Source organism: Physeter macrocephalus, chromosome 10 (assembly GCF_002837175.3).
Source record: "Physeter macrocephalus isolate SW-GA chromosome 10, ASM283717v5, whole genome shotgun sequence".
NCBI lineage: Eukaryota > Metazoa > Chordata > Mammalia > Artiodactyla > Physeteridae > Physeter > Physeter macrocephalus.
Genome location: NC_041223.1, coordinates 21,344,093 through 21,362,558, shown reverse-complemented (window position 1 = coordinate 21,362,558; position 18,466 = coordinate 21,344,093). Strand labels below are relative to the sequence as shown.

Sequence of the window (18,466 nt, the reverse complement as noted above, 5' to 3'; positions counted from 1 at the left end):
CCCAAACTCAGAAGCTGGATTCTTTGGGATATAACTTTAGAATTTAAAAACCTTAGGCAGACAGAAAAAAGACCCCTCAGTAATATGCCATGAAGGCAGAGGATAAGAGGTGTGAGGCTTTGTAGCAGGAGAGAGAATTAAGATACCAAATGGTGCAGATCACTGTGACTGGCTCTCACCATGGATGGTGTTATTGGTGGATCTCCATCGTGCCAGGGGCTAAAGGTGCAAAGATGTACTTAAAGAACAGGCCTCTAACCTAAGTCAAAAGACTGGCAAATCAATGTACATTTGTATGTTTTACATTAAAATAAAATGTCTTCAGTGACTGTCAACTCGTTCTCAACTCCGACTCTTGCGGTATAGTGGCCTTGTGGTTCAGACCTGGTGGGTTAGGAGCGCCACTCCTGTATTATAGATGCTAAGCAGCTTAGTTGAAGAGACAAGATATATAAACAGAAAGGCAAACATACAAAGTAGCCTCTGATAAATGTTGACTAAGTAGCTCCGATAATGAGTATAATTAAGTTCAGGAGTCCGTTTGGGCTGCAGTGACTGGGCTGGGTTGCATGACTGAGAGAAGGTAAAAGAAAAGTTTTATTCATTACATACTGAAATTTCAATCATTTTTATGGTAGTTATACATGTAGAATGATGGAGATGTAAAAAAAAGGGGAGGAGTCCTCACTTCACACTCACTGGGATGAGAAATGAAACAAAAGAAATAATAAAATGTGATGCATTCCAATATTAAAATCCTTTCTTGGTCATTTGATAATAGAAGAACATATTCAGTAAAGGCTCAGTCTTGTCTTAACGCTGTCTCACACTTTTTGTTGTGCTCCATTTTGAAATGCTGCTTAGCTCTTTGGACCCAAAGTGTATTTTAATTTTAACTGCTCACAATTAGAAAAGATAAGGATGTGAATATGTGGATGAACGTTCAGCATCCCCACTTTTTAAAATGAGAAACTGATACTACTCTAGTTATGCAAAATCTTGCGTGAGGCTTCTGTTCTTAGGTATGATTTTTGAAATGAATTTTAACGTTTATCTTTTTAAACTCATTACTTGTGTTTACACTACAAAACAAATTTGATTTTTTTTTTTTGGTTTCTGCACCCTCCAGTACCTACAGTTGTGACACAGTTTGAAAAGGTCAGAGGAAGTTATTGTAAAACAGGAAGCTGTCCTGGTGCACTGGGAGAACTTGAGAAAATTTTAATAAGAGCAAATAGTTTATTCTTCAGTGCATGGTGCTTCCTGTACCAGATTCTAGAGAGTCTCCCTTAGCTTAGAAAATAATTGATTTTTGACCACAATGAGACAGAGACAGAGCATAGATCCCTTTCAGGTTGGTGGGGCTTGAGTTCTGAGAAAGTCCCTCAGTGGAGGGTAACTGTAAGTCCAACCATTGCTGTGCTGTCAGCCTCACCCTGTGGTGGTGTGTGTAATGCGCTGATCTGCCACTCTTGGAGTCCTTCAGTTTGGTTTAAAACTTAGCACTCATGCCCACATCATGGTCCAGCAACCGCTGATTCAAGGTTGGTGTCAGCCCCTGGTGGTGGACGTTTACGCTCACCCTGAACTTAACTTCATCACAGTCACTTGTGCAGTCTTATTTTATCACAGGAGGGATTTTTGGACCTGGAGAGCACACCCTAGTTTGGCTTTTAGCCTTTGATCTTCTTTAACCCAACCTTCACTCTCTCTGGTTCCCAGGGGCCAAGCAGCTGCATGTTCGTACCACTGTTGCACTATGTCTTGCTCCTTCTATTTGTATGGTGTGTATGGTGTGTGTCTGTATCAGTCGGCTTCTGTTCACTTTCTCATTTGTAGAGAACACTGAAAACCACTCTGAAACACCGGCAGCTCCTGCTCTACCTCCTCCAGCTCTTCCTAAGCCTACACCCAAACCTAAGCCCAAAAAAACACCTGTTCCTCCAAAAGGGGCCGCTGCTGGGGCCACCCCCATGGGTGACGAAGTGCCTCCTATTAAAAAAATTACCAAGGCCGCTGGTAAGCAGGCCCCCGTCCCTCCACCCAAGCCAACAAGCCGAAATGCAACCCGAGAGGCTGGTGAGTATGCCCTCTGTGGGGTTGGGTCTAGGGTGCTTGGCTCTGGGGTGGGGCTAATTTCTTCTTCTAGGAATGATGGCATTTTTGGTGTCTGCTGTCTTAGGATGTAACGCCAGTGGATTCAGCTTTGACACAGAGAATGCCCAGGAGATTCCTTTGTTGCTGTCTCTGCCAAAGAAAAGTCAACCACTTGATCCATTCACCTCATTAGGTTTAGGGTGAATAGACGTCTTTCGTCCTGAGTATCCACTGTCTGCACAAAACCCAGTAGAAGGAAACAGGGAGTAGTCTGCCTGATGAATAGCGATGATGTGATCTGACGTTATTTAGACATCACCTGGCCTGCCTGTTTGAGTTTATGGGTGGCTCTTTGGCTTGGGTTTTCTTTCACAATATCTTAAGTTTGCACATAAAAACACGATGCTTACATCTTTGACATACTTGCTGGATCTTAATGTCTTAAATCTTATAGTCATCTCTCTACTGACAAATGACAAAGGGTTCATATCACTCAGTGCTCCATGCCACCACTCTCTACTGGAGTCACAACTGCTCAGCAGAGTTGGAAGTTACATGCTCAGCGCCCCCTTCCCAACCTCATAGATTTCAGTGTGTCACAAGGGAAAGCGTCTAGTGGAGCGATTACAAGCTGTGACTGCAAATCACCAGGGGCTGTTTGGGTGATTACATCACTTCATGTCATGTGTGTCCAGCTTTCCTTTCACATCAGATATGCTTAATGCAAAGTGGAGCCCCCATTGTAGTGAAGTGGAATAAAGAAGCCTCTCCCGTCATCCAACCTTTAAAAGGATATTATAACAGATGCACATGCTGAGCATCTTCTTCCCATTAACACATGCATAAAAATTCTCCTGTGTTATAGCAAACCTTATTCGCCTTAAAATCAGCAGCAACTTTCTCAAGACCAGCTACCAGGATATGCCTTGGTATTACTCTTTCCCCCTTGTAATTTATACCCACAATGCTCAGATTCAGAGAGTGGCTTAGGTGACAGTATGACAGAACTCAGAATGCAAATAGTTGTCTCTGTCCTGGTGTTCCTGTCTACCACCTTTGACCTTGTGTGTCTGGGTCTCTTCTAATAGAGCTCTAAAATGAAAATCTCAGAATGCTTTGCCAACAGTGCCTACAGGCCATTTTCTCAGGGACCAGCTTCCATCACACATCAGTGTCTGTTCTCGTTGGTGTCTGTGTGTGTTTCCCAGACTGCCTGGCACACCTCAGGAGCAGTGCTTGAAGTGAGGCAGGTGCTGATTTACTTCCCGAAGTAAAGCCCCAAACTCTCACCCTGTCTTTGGGAGTGAAGACCCGCTTCCCCACGCCCCACGTGGCAGCAGCTCACGGTTGCCTCGGCTTGTCCTCTCCCGTACTTCTCTCCGAAGAAAGCTGGTGATTAACACCAGGGCGGGTGACAGCTTTCATGAGAGATTTGGAGTTATTTCCGGATATTTTACTTGAAGATTTTGTATAGACTTCTGATGTTCCTAAGAGGAAAGTACGGTCATGTTATCCATTGTATTAAAAGAGGCCCAACTGGCGCTTACTGTGAAAAAGGTTGCTGTTCTCAGGTTATCACAGAAACAGGAGTTGCCTTGAAGTCTACCAACAAGCCGAGCGTGCAAGGATCTTTTTTTTTTTATCAAATATTGATAATACTCCTTCAGAATCCTACTCACATTCCATTTGTAAGCATTTAGAACTTTCTACATGGTAACTTTGTTTTATTTGAATAAAGTTGACCTTCTGGAAAAGTTACTTCAAATGTCACTCCTGATTTTCAGTCAGACATTGAATCTCTTAAAAAAATTTATTGGTTCAGATTCTTCCTTTGTTACTAAGTTAGTGTAGACCTCCAGAGCACCAGATAATCAGGTTGGCACATTCGCCTGCTTTGCTAGTGAAGTAAGATCTCATATTTTTTTTTCTTTCTCGTTACACCCTGTGTTAACAACAAAAGTATTTAACTGAGGAGAGGTGGCATTTCTTGTTTAGTCATGGCTATAATTCAAGGTAACTTAAGCAACATTTCGGCAAAATCCTCATTTTAGACACTTAAAAGAGAAATATAGTTAACATGGCTTGAATTTGCACTCTAGGCATAAAAAATGTTTTTCCTTAAGCAAGGCTGAAGTTAACTTTGCTGTTAGAAAAACAAAAAGACTTTTCTACAAGAAAAAATTATTAGAATTGATGTGTGGAAAAGCTTCTGTTCAATTTCCCCAAGAAATAACTGAACATGTTTAGACAGCAAGTCCTTAGCATCTTGGTTGTGAAAGGTAAATTTGGAATGGACTTAGATTGTAGTAGTATGCTTAATACGTTTGTCCTCTAAGCAAATGAAGATTGTTTATTTCAAAGAAACATTGACAGGCCCTGATATGGGGGAGGGGAATTCTCATAATTACGGATATCTAAAATAATAAAGCCCCCAAGCCATAGACACTTGTTTTAAGCCTGCATCTTTGTCACCAAGTGAGACTGCCTTTTTTTAGTGGATCAGAGTTAGTGAAGTCCTACACCTCATTGTCTATATTCCTTTATCTGTTCTTCCTCTCCTGACCCTCCTAACTGACTTCAATAAAGTTATAACCAGAGGTAAGTTATAATAAATAACATCTGTATGCAGTGTGGATTGGCTCCACAATACTAACAAGATTTTTCTAGTTCTTCTGTGGAAGATAGTTTGACCCCTCAGGAAAAAGATATACAACATTGTAACAGAAAAAGCAATTAGGAGAAATGTATAGATCATAAAGGTCATAGGAGTTTAAATGTATTTCCTGTGATGATAAAAAGAAAAGGAGAGTTAACTTTTTTTTTTTCTTTCCTGAAAATGGTTTGGTTGAAGGCAGTCCTATCCAGAAGATAGGATAGCCATGGCCATCCTCTGATGAAGGCCCTCTAGGAACATAAGCAGTTTTAGAAGCTCTGAAAATGATACTCTTTCCCTTCAGATTATTCAAACACTACCCATTTACACATTTTTTGTAAAAAAAAAAAAAAAAAAGACGTTTTTCTGCCTCTTGATGTTTTGAAGGAGACTTGTCCTTCATATGTGGCCATGGGTTTTCTCTCCGCCCCGTTATCACTGCAGCTGGGGAGATGGGGCAGGGTGGCAAGCTTCTCTACAGCCATTGGGGAGAGCTGGTTTGGAGTTTGCTCTTTTAGCAGTTAAGACGAGTCCATTTGCTTTTGGCCAGAAAGGAGCTGGTGGTATATACTCCAGCATCTAATGAATAATGAATGTGGGCCACTCCATTCCCAGAAAGGCATCATAGAACATGTACAGTTTGTGATGAGAGTAACCTTGTACTATACCCAGACAGCTGCTGGTGTCTGCCCTCTCCACGCTATGAGGTCCCTTCTGTGGAGCACACAGGGACTTTTTCAGGTGACCCATAGGGCAAGGAGGTGAGGATTTCCCTTTGGCCGGCTCAGCTAAAGACGAGGAGGGAGTAGACAGAGGAGTCTCGTCCCTCAGGGTTTGGCCTCAAGTATCACTTACTCCTCGGTTTGGAGGCAAGGAGGGGGCAGAAAACAAGACCATTATTATTTAACTATTTATTAAAATATAAATATTTAAATATTTATTAAAATAAATATTTAAATATTTATTAAAACCAGACCTATTTCCCTTTATGCATTTATTCAGACAGATCTGTACAGTTTAAAGGGAACATGGTCATTGACGATGGCAGCTCGGTTAGTTTGTTTAAAAAGTGTTCTCTTCTTTGACTCTTAATGCAAAATCTGTCTCCTTTAGCTGGTTCCTCTCATTCAAGAAAAACAACTGGCTCCAAAGCAACAGCTTCACCATCTACTTCCTCCACCTCATCTCGTCCTAAAGCTTCAAAGGAGACAGTCTCTAGCAAAACAGGGATGGTAGAAATCACAAAGGGCAAGAAGAAAACTGGCAAGCAGCCAACGTCTCAGCCGTCCTCAGATGCAGCCACTTCTGGCATATCTGACCTTAAAGGAGAGCCTTCGGAGACCAGGGTGGCGAGTCTCAAACCCGAGCAGACTGCCCCTGGCACCGAGGAGCAGACCACAGGCAGACCCACGTCCGCAGATCCTCTGCCTTCTGTGGCTCCAGCACCTCCTCCCCCCACCCCTCCTCCCGCTCCGGAGGAGCAGAGCATTGTTGCCTCAGACACTCCTGCCGTCCTGGTCAGCAACGGAGCCGACCTGCCCGTCCCTGCCTTAGACCCAAGTCAGCTTCTCTGGACTGAAGAGGCGACAAACAGCACCACTGTCCACTCAGGCGCTGGCTTAAGTATTAGCAGAGAAAATGCAACATGGTGAGTCGGCACAAAAACCCCATATTCTGTCTGTATTCCTATGAAGCTGGGTACTAAAGATCACTAAATCACTCTGCTGGCAATGAAGGAGCCTACTTTGGTTTCTTTTATAATGTAATCTAGTTAGGTAAGCACACCTGTTAGGTAATGTTAGGTAAGCACACCTGTAATCCAACCATTGATTTGGTTTCTTTTAATTGAAGTGTAGTTGATTTCTAATGTTGTGTTAGTTTCAGGTGTACAGTGAAGTGATTCATGTATATGTGTGTGTATACATATTCTTTTTCAGATTCATTTCCATTATAAGTTATTACGAGATACTGAATATAGTTCCCTGTGCTATATAGTAGGTCCTTGTTGTTTATTTTATATATGGTAGGGTGTATCTTTTAATCCCAAACTCCTAATTTATTCCTCCCTCCCCCCTCTTTCTCCTTTGGTAACCATAAGTGTGTTTTCTATGTCTATGAGTCAATTTCTGTTTTGTAAATAAGTTCATTTGTATCATTTTTTTAGATTTCACATATAAATGATATCATATGTATTTGTCTTTCTCTGACTTACTTCACTTAGTAGGATAGTCTCTAGATCCATCCATGTTGCTGCAAATAGCATTATTTCATGCTTTTTTATGGCTGAGTCATATTCCATTGTATATATGTACCACATCTTCTTTATCCTTTCACCTATCAATGGACATTTAGGCTGATTCCATGCCTTGGCTATTGTAAATAGTGCTGCAGTGAACACTGGGGTGCGTGTGTCTTGATTTTTCATAGCCCTGCCCCAGGAATGCCACGGGCTGCTGGAGACGATTACATTGGCCTTACTGACTGATACACTTCAGATCTGTGCTTTCAAGGACATTTAGAGTCTGCTTCATCACTGCTTAGCAGTCCTTTTTCTTTTTCCTAGACAGTTCCCCCCTCTTCCCTTATAGTGGTTACTTTACATCTTTACCACTTATGTCCAGATTGTTCACCCATTCCCGCCCACCTCCATTTCAACAAGTTATTTAGCCTCCTCCGAAAAGAAAGAGCATCAGGAAGGAACTCTTTTCCAACTCCTTTTCCTCCAACCTTAGAGCAGCTACCTTTCTTGCTTCCTCAATTCCCTACCCAGCTCAAGCGTTATCTCCTCTGTGAAGCCTTTCAATATTCATCCAGACAGAATTGGTTATTGCATGTACTCTAACAGCACTTTTTTCCTACCTATGGGACAGAACTAACCACCATGTCTTATTTACCTCTATATCCCCACCAACCAGTACAGAATCTGGTATGCTATAGGCATGCCATCATCCAGTTGCCCAAGCCAGAAACCTGGAATTCATCCTAGGGTCCTCATTCTCCCTTGTCCTCCAGATCTAATCACTCACAAAGTCCTATAAATTTTCTACTTAAAGGTAAGTAAGACCTGTTAGCTCTGCTGTCCCATAGGTGTGAGAAGAGGACTGTCAGAGTGTAGTAGATGTCACTACCAAGTCTGTCTAGGAAGGCTTGGAGCTCCTAAATCCAGCCTCTTCTGTTTCTAAGAATAAAACCCAAATTCGCTGTTTACATTATTTAATTTAATATTTCCTCTTTCAAAAAAATCCTTGTCCTGTTATACTTTAAAAAAATTAGTACATTAATTAAACTGATTTGGATCAAGAGACTAAACTATCACTTTTAATTATTCAATTGCTACTGATATTAACCTCCATTTATTAAATACTTATTTAATGTCAGGAAGTGTCAGTTATTTAATTCACATAAGTCTCCCCTGAAATATCTCTGTTGAATAGATGAGAAAACTGATGCTGAGAGAGATAACGTAGTTTGCCCAAGATCACCCAGGTAATAAGTGGCAGAGTCAGGATGCAAGCCCAGAGCTGCACATCATACTCAGCGCTCTAAGGAATTTCATAAGTTTCCAAAGCACCTGCTTCTACTTCTTTTGCAATTTCTTTTGTGTTTGTTTCTCTCATTTTGAGCACCATCATTCAAAGGAAAGCCAAGGAAAGGTAAATAAATGTTAAAGTACAAATTATTTTATTTGACATTTTAATAAATGATTCGGGAAAAGAAGATATTGAAATGAATGCTTATGGTGTCCTGAATACTTCCAGCACAGAGCAGATGTCTTCACTTATTTATGAGTGTTTGCCAGCATTGGCATCAATTCCAGCCTTTAGAAGTGAACAGTCATTCAGCATTCCACCATGTATTTTTTGCTTGCCTTCTATGTGCCAGGCAGCATACTAAGCACCAAAGATACAAAAGTGGACAAAACATTACAGTTAAGATTGGTTTTTACCAAAATAATGTCTAACATGCCCAGGAAGTATAAATGTTTAAGATAAAGTCCAAATTTAGGGAAGGAGATCAGGTGTATGGATTCACTATTCAATATACTAAAGAACAAGGTGTAACATATAAAATAATTCCTCAGATAGTCTTAAACACTGAGAAAGCCCATTTCCAAAGGTGACCTGATTCGGTCCAGCCCACTTGCACAACCGTTTTAGGAAGGGCGCTATATTGTGCTAAACTCCGTGCTGCATGCTGGGGGCTTGATATCTGTCTTCAGCCCAGGTGCTTGCAGGATTGTCAGACGAACGAGGTGAGCATCTGTTCTCCATTTCCACTGGGACAGTGGTCAGAGGGGGTGAGCTGAGAACATCATTGGACACCGAGGTATTTATAATAGATTTTCCTGTCAGTCAGGGTAACTATAATGCTTTCCTAGAAGGGGGCATAGAGATTTTCTTCTCTGTACATTCTTCAAAATTAAAAATTTAAATTACAGTTCATCTCACAGGGGTGGTTTGTGTTTGCTCTTGAGTTAATGAGCTGGGAATGAGTAGTCTCTCAAATTTCCCTTTCCAAATACTTTCTTCCCTTCTTAAGTGGATATGTGAATTAGAATTTCTGGCTCTTAGTCGCTTGCTTTACTTAGAACTTTCCCTCAGTTATGTTTAGTCAACGAATGTGTGAAAATCCTGTCATTTTATGAAGAGGCTTCTGTTTGGAATACAAATGTGAAAAGTTTAAAGAAGACAAGTGGCCATGTGTAAAAATATCTACTTCTATTCACATAGTGCAGGGTAGTTACTATTTGGTAGATTTCTATTTGTTGGTAGCATCAGTAACATATAATTCTGATATAATTTTAGGCAGAAACTAATAACCCCATCTGGAGCCCATATCCAAACGGGACTTGACTCTTCTAGTTCATTTCCAGAAACATTAATAGAAGTTCATTGTATTGTTCTATGTGCCAAGAAACGTAGGGGGAAAATGAGAGCCGAGTCTTGAGTTGGTTGATAAAAATTTGGAGTAAAATATTTAATATTAAGTTAAATATAATCTATAATATAATATCAATATAACATAATATTAAGTATAAAACTAAAATATAACATCACATTTGATAGATAGACCGAGGGTTTTAAGTCTGGGTTATAGACTGGCCTTGCTACCTCGTTGGGGCAACTCATTCATGGCCTTCTTGGGTTCCATGAACTATAAATTACCTGCCCTCCTTATACTATAGAACAATTGTTAAGTTGTAAATATATGCAGAAGTCTTTGAAAACTGCAAAACATTATAAAATGCAAATGATGAGATTAAATTAATAATTGGTATCATGATAAATTAGTGAACAGTGATAGGAACAAATACTAGGACTCAACCCTGAAGTTATCTTTGTTCTGCTCTTCAGAATGTGTTATTAATTGGCATATCTTTTAAACGTGTTTCGGTCACCCACAGTGGCCTCCAGTGGCAGTATGCTAGAAATCCAGACTGTGAAAAAAATAAATCTTATTTAAAATGAGATTTCATACTTTGGAAGCAATATGGTGGTGGTTCCTCAAAAAATTAAACATAAAATTACCATATGATCCAGCAATCCTACTTCTGTGTATATAGCCAAAAAAAATGAAAGCAGGTACTCAAACAGATGTTTTTACACCACTGTCTGTAGCTGCATTATTCACAACAGCCAAAAGCTAGAAACAACCCAAACATCCATAGAATGATGAATTAATAAACAAAATGTGACCTATACATACAGTGGAATACTATTCAGCCTTAAAAAGGAAGGAAATTCTGACACATGCTACAACATGGATGAACCTTGAAGACATCCAAAGTGTAGTAAGTCAGACACAAAAGGACAAATGTAAAATTTCACTTATATGAAGCACCTAAAATAGTAAAATTCATAGAGACAGAAGGTAAAATGGTGGTTGCCAGGGGATGAAAGAAGAGGAATGGATACAGAGTTTCAGTTTGGAAAGATGAAAAATTCTGCAGATGGATGGTGGTGATGGTCGCACAACAGTGTGAATGTGATTAATGCCACTGAACTGCACACTTAAAAATGGTCAATTTTAGGCTTTATGTATTTTATACAATTAAAACAGAAATTTTGTATTTCCTTCTTTGAAAACGAGAAGTTTTGGCTGTTGGATTTTTCTAATAAGTGAAAAATAGAGAATTTTGAGAACGCTTAGGCTTATCAGCCACAAAGTTGAATTTCAGTCCCTCCGATTCTGACAAAGTTTACCTGTTTTTATTATTCAAAGAACTGTTGTTTGATTTTTTTCAGTGAGAACAGCAAGCACATGTTTTGCATTAAACGGTCTTTCAGAAGTGTGACATCCAAATTTGGATTCTTCTATTTATATCAGAAAGCAATGTGGGGAGCTTCTGTATCTTAAAATGAAGATTACATTGTTTTTGATACGATATGTTTATGATGTAAAGTAGTTTTTAAAATTCTGGTCTGTGAAAGTTGGCAAGCTTTGTATATTTATAGTAACTTTAAGTCAGAGACTCTTACCAAGCTAAATAATAGAAACTCAATGCATCCTGACATATCACCTTTCTTCTAAAGAGTCCACTTAGCTTTCACATTTTCCATCTCATGTTATTAGTATAATCTTAGGACAGGCAGTTTTACAAATGGAGAAGATATATAATTTTTTACTGTTAACACACTGGCTATGATGAAAGTAGGATTAATTCATATACCGATTAAAGAAGATAAACTTTTCTGTGTCAGTACCGTTCTAGGTACTGGGCTGGGCTACAACATGATATGAGTTCTGCTTGTCATGGAACTTTGGGGGGTTGGGGAGGCAGACTGAGATGCAGTGTACTAAGTGCTCCAGTGCGGTGTGCACCGTGGGAGCAGGGCGAGAGGGCAAGGAACTAGTCTGATGGCCAATGAAAGAGTCCTCAGGGAGCTGAGGCTTTAAGCTAGACATGAAAGATAAGTAGGAGTTACAGGTCCAAGAAAAAGTGGAGGCAAAATCAAATATCCAAGAACTGCTAGCCCGTTGTTCTTTCCATGGAACCTCCTACTGCTAGGGAAAAATAAATTTTCAAAACATAGTTTTACAATATTCATGTACTAAATATATCAGTCACCACCTGGTCAATCCTTTTCATTTTACAGAGGAAGACTCTAAAGCCTTGGGAATTAAGGAATGCAGTATCGTTGCCCCATTTCAGTGACGTTAGCCAGCCTGTGTCTGCTTTCTCCTTTCGCCAGCCTGAAGGATGTTTATGAAACTAGCGTTCTCTCTCATGTGCTGGCATCATCCCCGAGGGTTGCTCTGAGCTTCACACCACCCCCATGTTTCTGTGCCTTTCGCAGTTTCACAACCAAAGACGATCTGGGGAAGGCAGCGCCTCAACTCCTGACTCCTGGGCTGATGGGAGAATCTTCAGAATCCTTCAGGGCCTCAGAGGACGAAGTCCAAAGGGAATACCAGGCCAATGACTCTGACTCCGACGGGCCCATCTTGTACACCGATGACGAGGAAGAGGAAGAGGATGGCAGTGGAGAAAGTAAGGCTTTTTTCAGGAGGTAGCGAGGGAAGTCTGTGGTGGACAGAAGTAGCTGAAGTCTGGAAAGAGCAAAGGCCTCATTAGGAGCCAGACACTTGATGTTTTCTTTCCCCTCATGTGCCTTTCTCAGATTAGAAATGGATTATCTTCTGGGGTTTAGCTTTAGATAAGAGGCCTTTCTGGAAGATGATTCCACAGGGCAGGGTGGTGGGGGAGTCAGTCTGTGAGGCCAGGATGCATATTTGAATTTGTCCAGAAAGTCCAACAACAGAGGCCTTTCTCAGATTGATCAAAGATGGCGCTTCCACACTGGGACCTTTCTTGAATAAAGAGCATCAGTGCAGGATTTGCTGGATTACTCATGGGGGATGTTTGACAATTTCACTCACTTTTATACTGTGGTTTAAAAGGAGGAATCAGTCAAGAATGACTAATCCCTTTTAAGAATTAAAAACAGTCACACGGTCTTCCCTGGTGGCGCAGTGGTTGAGAGTCCGCCTGCCGATGCAGGGGGCGCGGGTTCGTGCCCCGGTCCGGGAGGATCCCACATGCCGCGGAGCGGCTGGGCCCGTGAGCCATGGCCGCTGAGCCTGCGCGTCCGGATCCTGTGCTCCGCAACGGGAGAGGCCACAACAGTGAGAGGCCCACGTACCACACACACACAAAAAAGAAAAAAACAAAAAAAAAATAAAAAAAAACAGTCACTCATCCATGATAAGAAAGGTGGTATGCCTTCTAAGAAGGAATGATAGTAAAGTGGATAAAGCCAACCATTTATATATAACTTAGGGAACTGGAAAAATGCTATTTTTTTTAATAATCTTCTGAGAAGGATGACTTGGGAGCGATTCAGTAATTGAATTTACAGATTATGAAAAGTTATTAATATATTCATGATTAAACAGCATTGTCAAATTCCTTCTAGTTTGTACTGAACAATGAACAAACATCAAATAACAAATCAAAAATAACAAAATCATTATCATTCATTGGTATTTACTATCCTCTGTGAGATATCAGGGATTCCTGGGTAATTTAGGATTAAAACATTGGTATCACAGGTAGACTTTTGTCAGTGTGGTTTTCTGAGTGGGGGGAGGAAAAGGGAAGATGAGGATTTACTCTACAGAATGAGCAAAGGGGCTAAGTGTTTAAGACTCGAAAAAGAAAAGAAAGAAAAGGCATTATGCAATTAGTAGTTTCCATGGTATGCCGTCTCAGCAGAATAAACTTCAAATCTCACTGTCCAAAAGATGAGGTGATACTTGCTGGTTTTTTCAGGGTTTCCCAGCATTTTTCAGAATATTTTAAAAAACAGTTCTTCACACCATTGTAAAGCAATTATACTCCAGTAAAGATGTTAAAAAAACAAACAAAAAAACCAAACCAAAACAAAAAAACAGTTCTTCAGTTTTTCAAAACGAACTACATCCAACTTGAAACTTTTTTTTCTTCAGGTTAATTAAAATTCTCCCGTTGCATGTGAATAAAGAATTTGGTCTGGACTCTATTTAAAGTCCCTGCCCACGTGTAACCTGAGTGCCACTGGCTAAAATCCTTTCTCTGCATTTCTGCCTTTTCTAATCCTCAGGTGCTTTGGCAAGTAAAATACGACGAAGGGATACTCTTGCTATCAAACTTGGCAACAGACCGTCTAAGAAGGAATTAGAGGACAAAAACATCTTGCAGCGTACCTCTGAAGAAGAGAGGCAGGAAATCCGACAGCAAATTGGAACCGAGCTCGTCAGGTAATTGCTGAAATCTGGGGACAGCACTGACTAATTCTTACTTTTCTCCTTCCTACAGTTCCCTCCCTAACTGAGGTCACTGTGACTCCCTCGTGGAAGGGCACGCCTGGCCTATCTGGTCTTCTCAAGTTGGTCTTGGATGGTGAATCGCTCAAAGAAGCTCCTTTTTGGTCCAGCTAGCCAGTAGCTTTGAGGTCGCCAAAGCCCGATCCAAGTGGGGACAAACTTTTTCTATAAAGGACCAGTTAGTAAATCTCTTAGGCTTTGTTGGCCAGACAGTCCCTATGGCAGCTACTTGACTGTGCTATTGCAGCATGAAAGCAGCCATACACAGTATATAAACAGATGAGCACGGCTACATTCCAAGAAAACATTCTTCACCAAAACAGGCAGCAGGCCAGAGTTGGCCTGCGGGCCATAGTTTGCCCAACTCCTGGTTTGCTTCATGGACTCCCTATAGCATTCCTATGACTGCCATCAGCGTCTGCCCTGGGGGCTGCGAGACTACAGAAATATTAAGTAGCTTCAACTGCCAGTTCCACCCTAGTCAGGTAGCCATAGCCCCCATATCGAAACTTGCCCCTTTTCACTTCAAATAAATGGTCATCTGACTGCACTTCCTGCCTCCACCATTGTAGGATTTCTACTTTCGCCACTCGTGGCATTGGAAGTCCATGTAACTGGCAGTTTTAACAGAAGCAAGTGCTGAAGCTCTCCTTTTTATGATCAGTTTAAGCATATTTAGGTATTAGTTGTTTTGCTAACTTCCCTCACTCTGCATAAAAAATAGCTTGCATAAATTGGGAGACGGGGGCTTCCCTGGTGGCGCAGTGGTTGCGCGTCCGCCTGCCGATGCAGGGGAACCGGGTTCGCGCCCCGGTCTGGGAGGATCCCACATGCCGCGGAGCGGCTGGGCCCGTGAGCCATGGCCAATGAGCCTGCGCATCCGGAGCCTGTGCTCCGCAACGGGAGAGGCCACAACAGAGGGAGGCCCGCATACCACCAAAAAAAAAAAAAAAAAAAAAAAAAAAATTGGGAGACGGGAACAGCCTGGAACACCAGAACAAGATTTGGAGGTGGGAGAAAAGTCCTCCCCTTGCTTGGAAGTGGAAGATTTCTGTGACTGTGATGTACCTGCAGGGTAGGCATGTGAGGGGTGCAGAAGTCACTGTCTGTTTTGTAGATGGGGCCAAGCCGGGGCTTGTGCGGATTAAATGAGATGGTACACTGAAGGTACGTCAGTGCCTAGATCCTAGCGAGCACTTAAGAACATTAAATATTTTTTATTAAAGTACTACATCTTAAATTAGCAAAACACTTTTATAAATTAAACCCAATGTCGGCAACTTTATGAGAAAATAGGACACATATACTTGGCTCTTGTTCAATATTTCTGAAGAACAACTTAACAATACAAGAAAAGAATTCTAAAACAGTATTTCTTTACATGGTAATTCCGTTTGGGAGGTTATACAAGAAGGAAATAATCTAAAAGGGAAAAAACCCTGTGTTTTCCAAAGATGTTTATTTGAAGGGTATTTAGAGCAGTGACAAATTAAAACAAACCAAAAACACTCAAAAACAGGGGACTGGTGAAGAACATTGTGAGAAGCTGACACCATGAAATAACCGTAGAGTGGTGGTTTTCTAACTCTGCATTAGGATTTCTTGGAGAGGATACTCAGGCTTCCTGGGGAGAGCTAGGGAAGTGGGGGGTGTTTGGGGGATGAGGCGGGAGGGGACTCCTTCATTGTAGGTCTAAGTAGCCAACCAGAGCAGCACTTCTTCTGTTTTTGTAAAATTCCACTCCAACCCCCAAAAGTTTGAGAGCCTCTAGAAACACACATGTATTCCAGATCTATAAAAATCTTATCAGGGTAGGGTTTTTAGTTTTATAAGTATATAAATTTTATAGAATTGTTTTTCTACAAACCCAGCACACCTAGTCCCTGTCATTCAAAGATAAACCACTTACAGTTCCTGCCTTAGAGAACTCCATGTCTAGTGAAAGAGGCAAAATTTATACTGAGTGATGGGGATCATGTAAAAAGCACAAACATCTAGGTCAAGAGAACCAGGTATGAGTCCTGGCTCCATCGTTCAGTAGTGTTTTCTCACAGGCAAGGGAATTAATCTCTCGTTTTCTTCCCTGTGAAATGGGAACTGGCTGCTACCTTGCTGAATTGTTTCAAGGATTCAAGATAACGTCAGCTAAGCACCCAGCACAGTGACTGGGACTTTAAAGGATGAACTAATGAGAGCTGTGATTATTATCTTTATAATAATGATAAGTGCTTTAATCGATGTATAATTTATGTAGAACTGCTGTAGAGGGACAAAGAACCAGGAGCCTTTAATAACTTAAAAGATTTCAGTAGGTGAAGAAGGAGAGGAGGGCATTCCAGAGAAAGGAAACTCCATAAACAAAAGAAGGATGATTTCTTTGGGGGATGATAGCGTATAGATATATAGTATAGGATATATGAATGGCACAAAATCTGGCTGGCATAGATGTTCACTGGGTTTTTTTGTGGGCTCACTTATTAAGTGAATTTCAGGGTAGCGCTGATGAAGATTAAATGTTAAACTTTTTAATGAGCTATTCAAAATATCATGGATTTTAATTCTTCATACCATTTCTTTCACAGCCATAAACATTTAGAATTGATAGTATCTTGCATTAAGATTGCCTTTCATGTATATTAGTTTAATTTGCACAAATTCAATCTATCAATACATCCAGAGGAAGTTTTTGTCTGTGATTAACGACAAATTAACAATGTAAACAAGACCAAGAACAAAATTAAAATGGGTTAATAAGACATTGAGCTCTTGTGTACAAATGATCAGGTACTAATCCCAAATGAGCCTGGCTTTTCTTGAAGGTTGATGGAAACGTCCTGTATACCTCAAGATAACTTTATATACATTGTAAATTTATTTGAGATCCCCAAAGTAATATTTTCCTGAAGACACTGTGCAGTATAAATTGATCATCTCATGAATTGGTATGAACCCTTGAGCCTATTTTTAGATTCCAATTATCTGTATGTTAATTAGGGTACAGGCTAAGCTGCTCTAACAGAGACCAAACAGTGCAGTGGTCCAAACAATCCACTTCCACGTGTTTGCTTCTTTTTCACACCGCATTGCAGGGGTAGGTGGGCTGTCCAGCATGGGTGGGGAGCACAGGCAGTCAGATAGGCGCCCAGGTTCCTTCCATCTTGTTGCTCTTCCATCTCCGTGGATATCCTTATCTGCATGATCTGAGCTGGCTCACATGACCATGTTTAGGTGCTAGCCTGTGGAAGAAGGAAAGAGAGAAGGGAATACACACCCAGTCACTTTAAGGGTGAAAAGCAGACATTACAAACACCGCTTCTGCTCACATCCCATTGCAAGAACTCAGTCACACGGCTGCACCTTGCCTGTAGGGAGGCAGAAATCTATAGCTGGGTGTTCAGCTAAAACTCTGGGGTTTCTGTTTCTAAAAGGAAGAAGGGAATATGGGTGGTGGGGGGTTGTTAGCAGTCTCAGCCACAATCTCTAGTCTCCAAACTAATGGAAAGGAGGCTTTTATTTTGTAGGCTTAAAAATGGATTTTTGTTTCTCAAAACACGAAAAAAGGGCTTCCCTGGTGGTGCAGTGCTTGAGAGTCCGCCTGCCGATGTAGGAGACACGGGTTCGTGCCCCGGTCCGGAAGGATCCCACATGCCGCGGAGTGGCTGGGCCCATGAGCCATGCCTGCTGAGCCTGTGCGTCCGGAGCCTGTGCTCCGCGACGGGAGAGGCCACAGCGGTGAGAGGCCTGTGTACCGCAAAAAAAAAAAAACACGAAAAAATACAGCTTTGCTTGTTGTTTTATTTTGCGTTTCCCATTAAGGCGGCCTTGTTTGTAACCGGCAGTATATCTGTTTTTTCATCACAGGAGGCTTAGCCAGAGGCCCACAACTGAAGAATTAGAGCAAAGAAATATCCTGAAGCGTGAGTATCCTGTACTACACAGCGAATTCCTCGTGTAACCATGAACAAGCTCCCTCTAGAGACAATCCATTTGTCAGCAGGGAACCTTAATATATTCACGAATGACTGAAATGGCCCATTTAGATCACATTTTTATATAATTATTTATATCATTTAAAAAATAATTTCTTGAAGTTTGTGTTTCATTTTATGGCTTTGAGCCTGATATACCCCAGAGCAGCATCGTGGTTGTGACAGTTGTTTTTAAGAAAGATGAAACTTATTCCATGTATCCTTTCACCTAAATATATTAAATAGAAGAAAATGCTCTAGTCTGCGTGCAACTAAATGTCAAAGAAAAGACCAGAAAATCCGCAAGGAAATAAGTCAAACATTCCTATATTATTATTAATAATAGTTTGTTGCCAGGTTTAACAAATGACTCCATTTAAAACAGAATTATGGGAAAAGGAATTTTTCAATCCATTTCATTTTCCTTTGTTATGATAACTCT

At 41.0% G+C, this 18,466-nt stretch overlaps 1 protein-coding gene across 1 annotated transcript in view; it reads left to right on the top strand.

Annotated features, from left to right (window-relative positions):
• The window catches only part of PHACTR2 (phosphatase and actin regulator 2), a 136,202-nt gene that overhangs the window by 98,404 nt on the left and 19,332 nt on the right, over window positions 1-18,466 (top strand). The window contains exons 6-10 of the mRNA XM_024122451.3: window positions 1,840-2,079; window positions 5,864-6,398; window positions 12,049-12,242; window positions 13,834-13,990; window positions 17,918-17,973. Coding sequence (XP_023978219.1) covers window positions 1,840-2,079; window positions 5,864-6,398; window positions 12,049-12,242; window positions 13,834-13,990; window positions 17,918-17,973 — 1,182 coding nt within the window. The remainder of the gene's footprint in view (window positions 1-1,839; window positions 2,080-5,863; window positions 6,399-12,048; window positions 12,243-13,833; window positions 13,991-17,917; window positions 17,974-18,466) is intronic.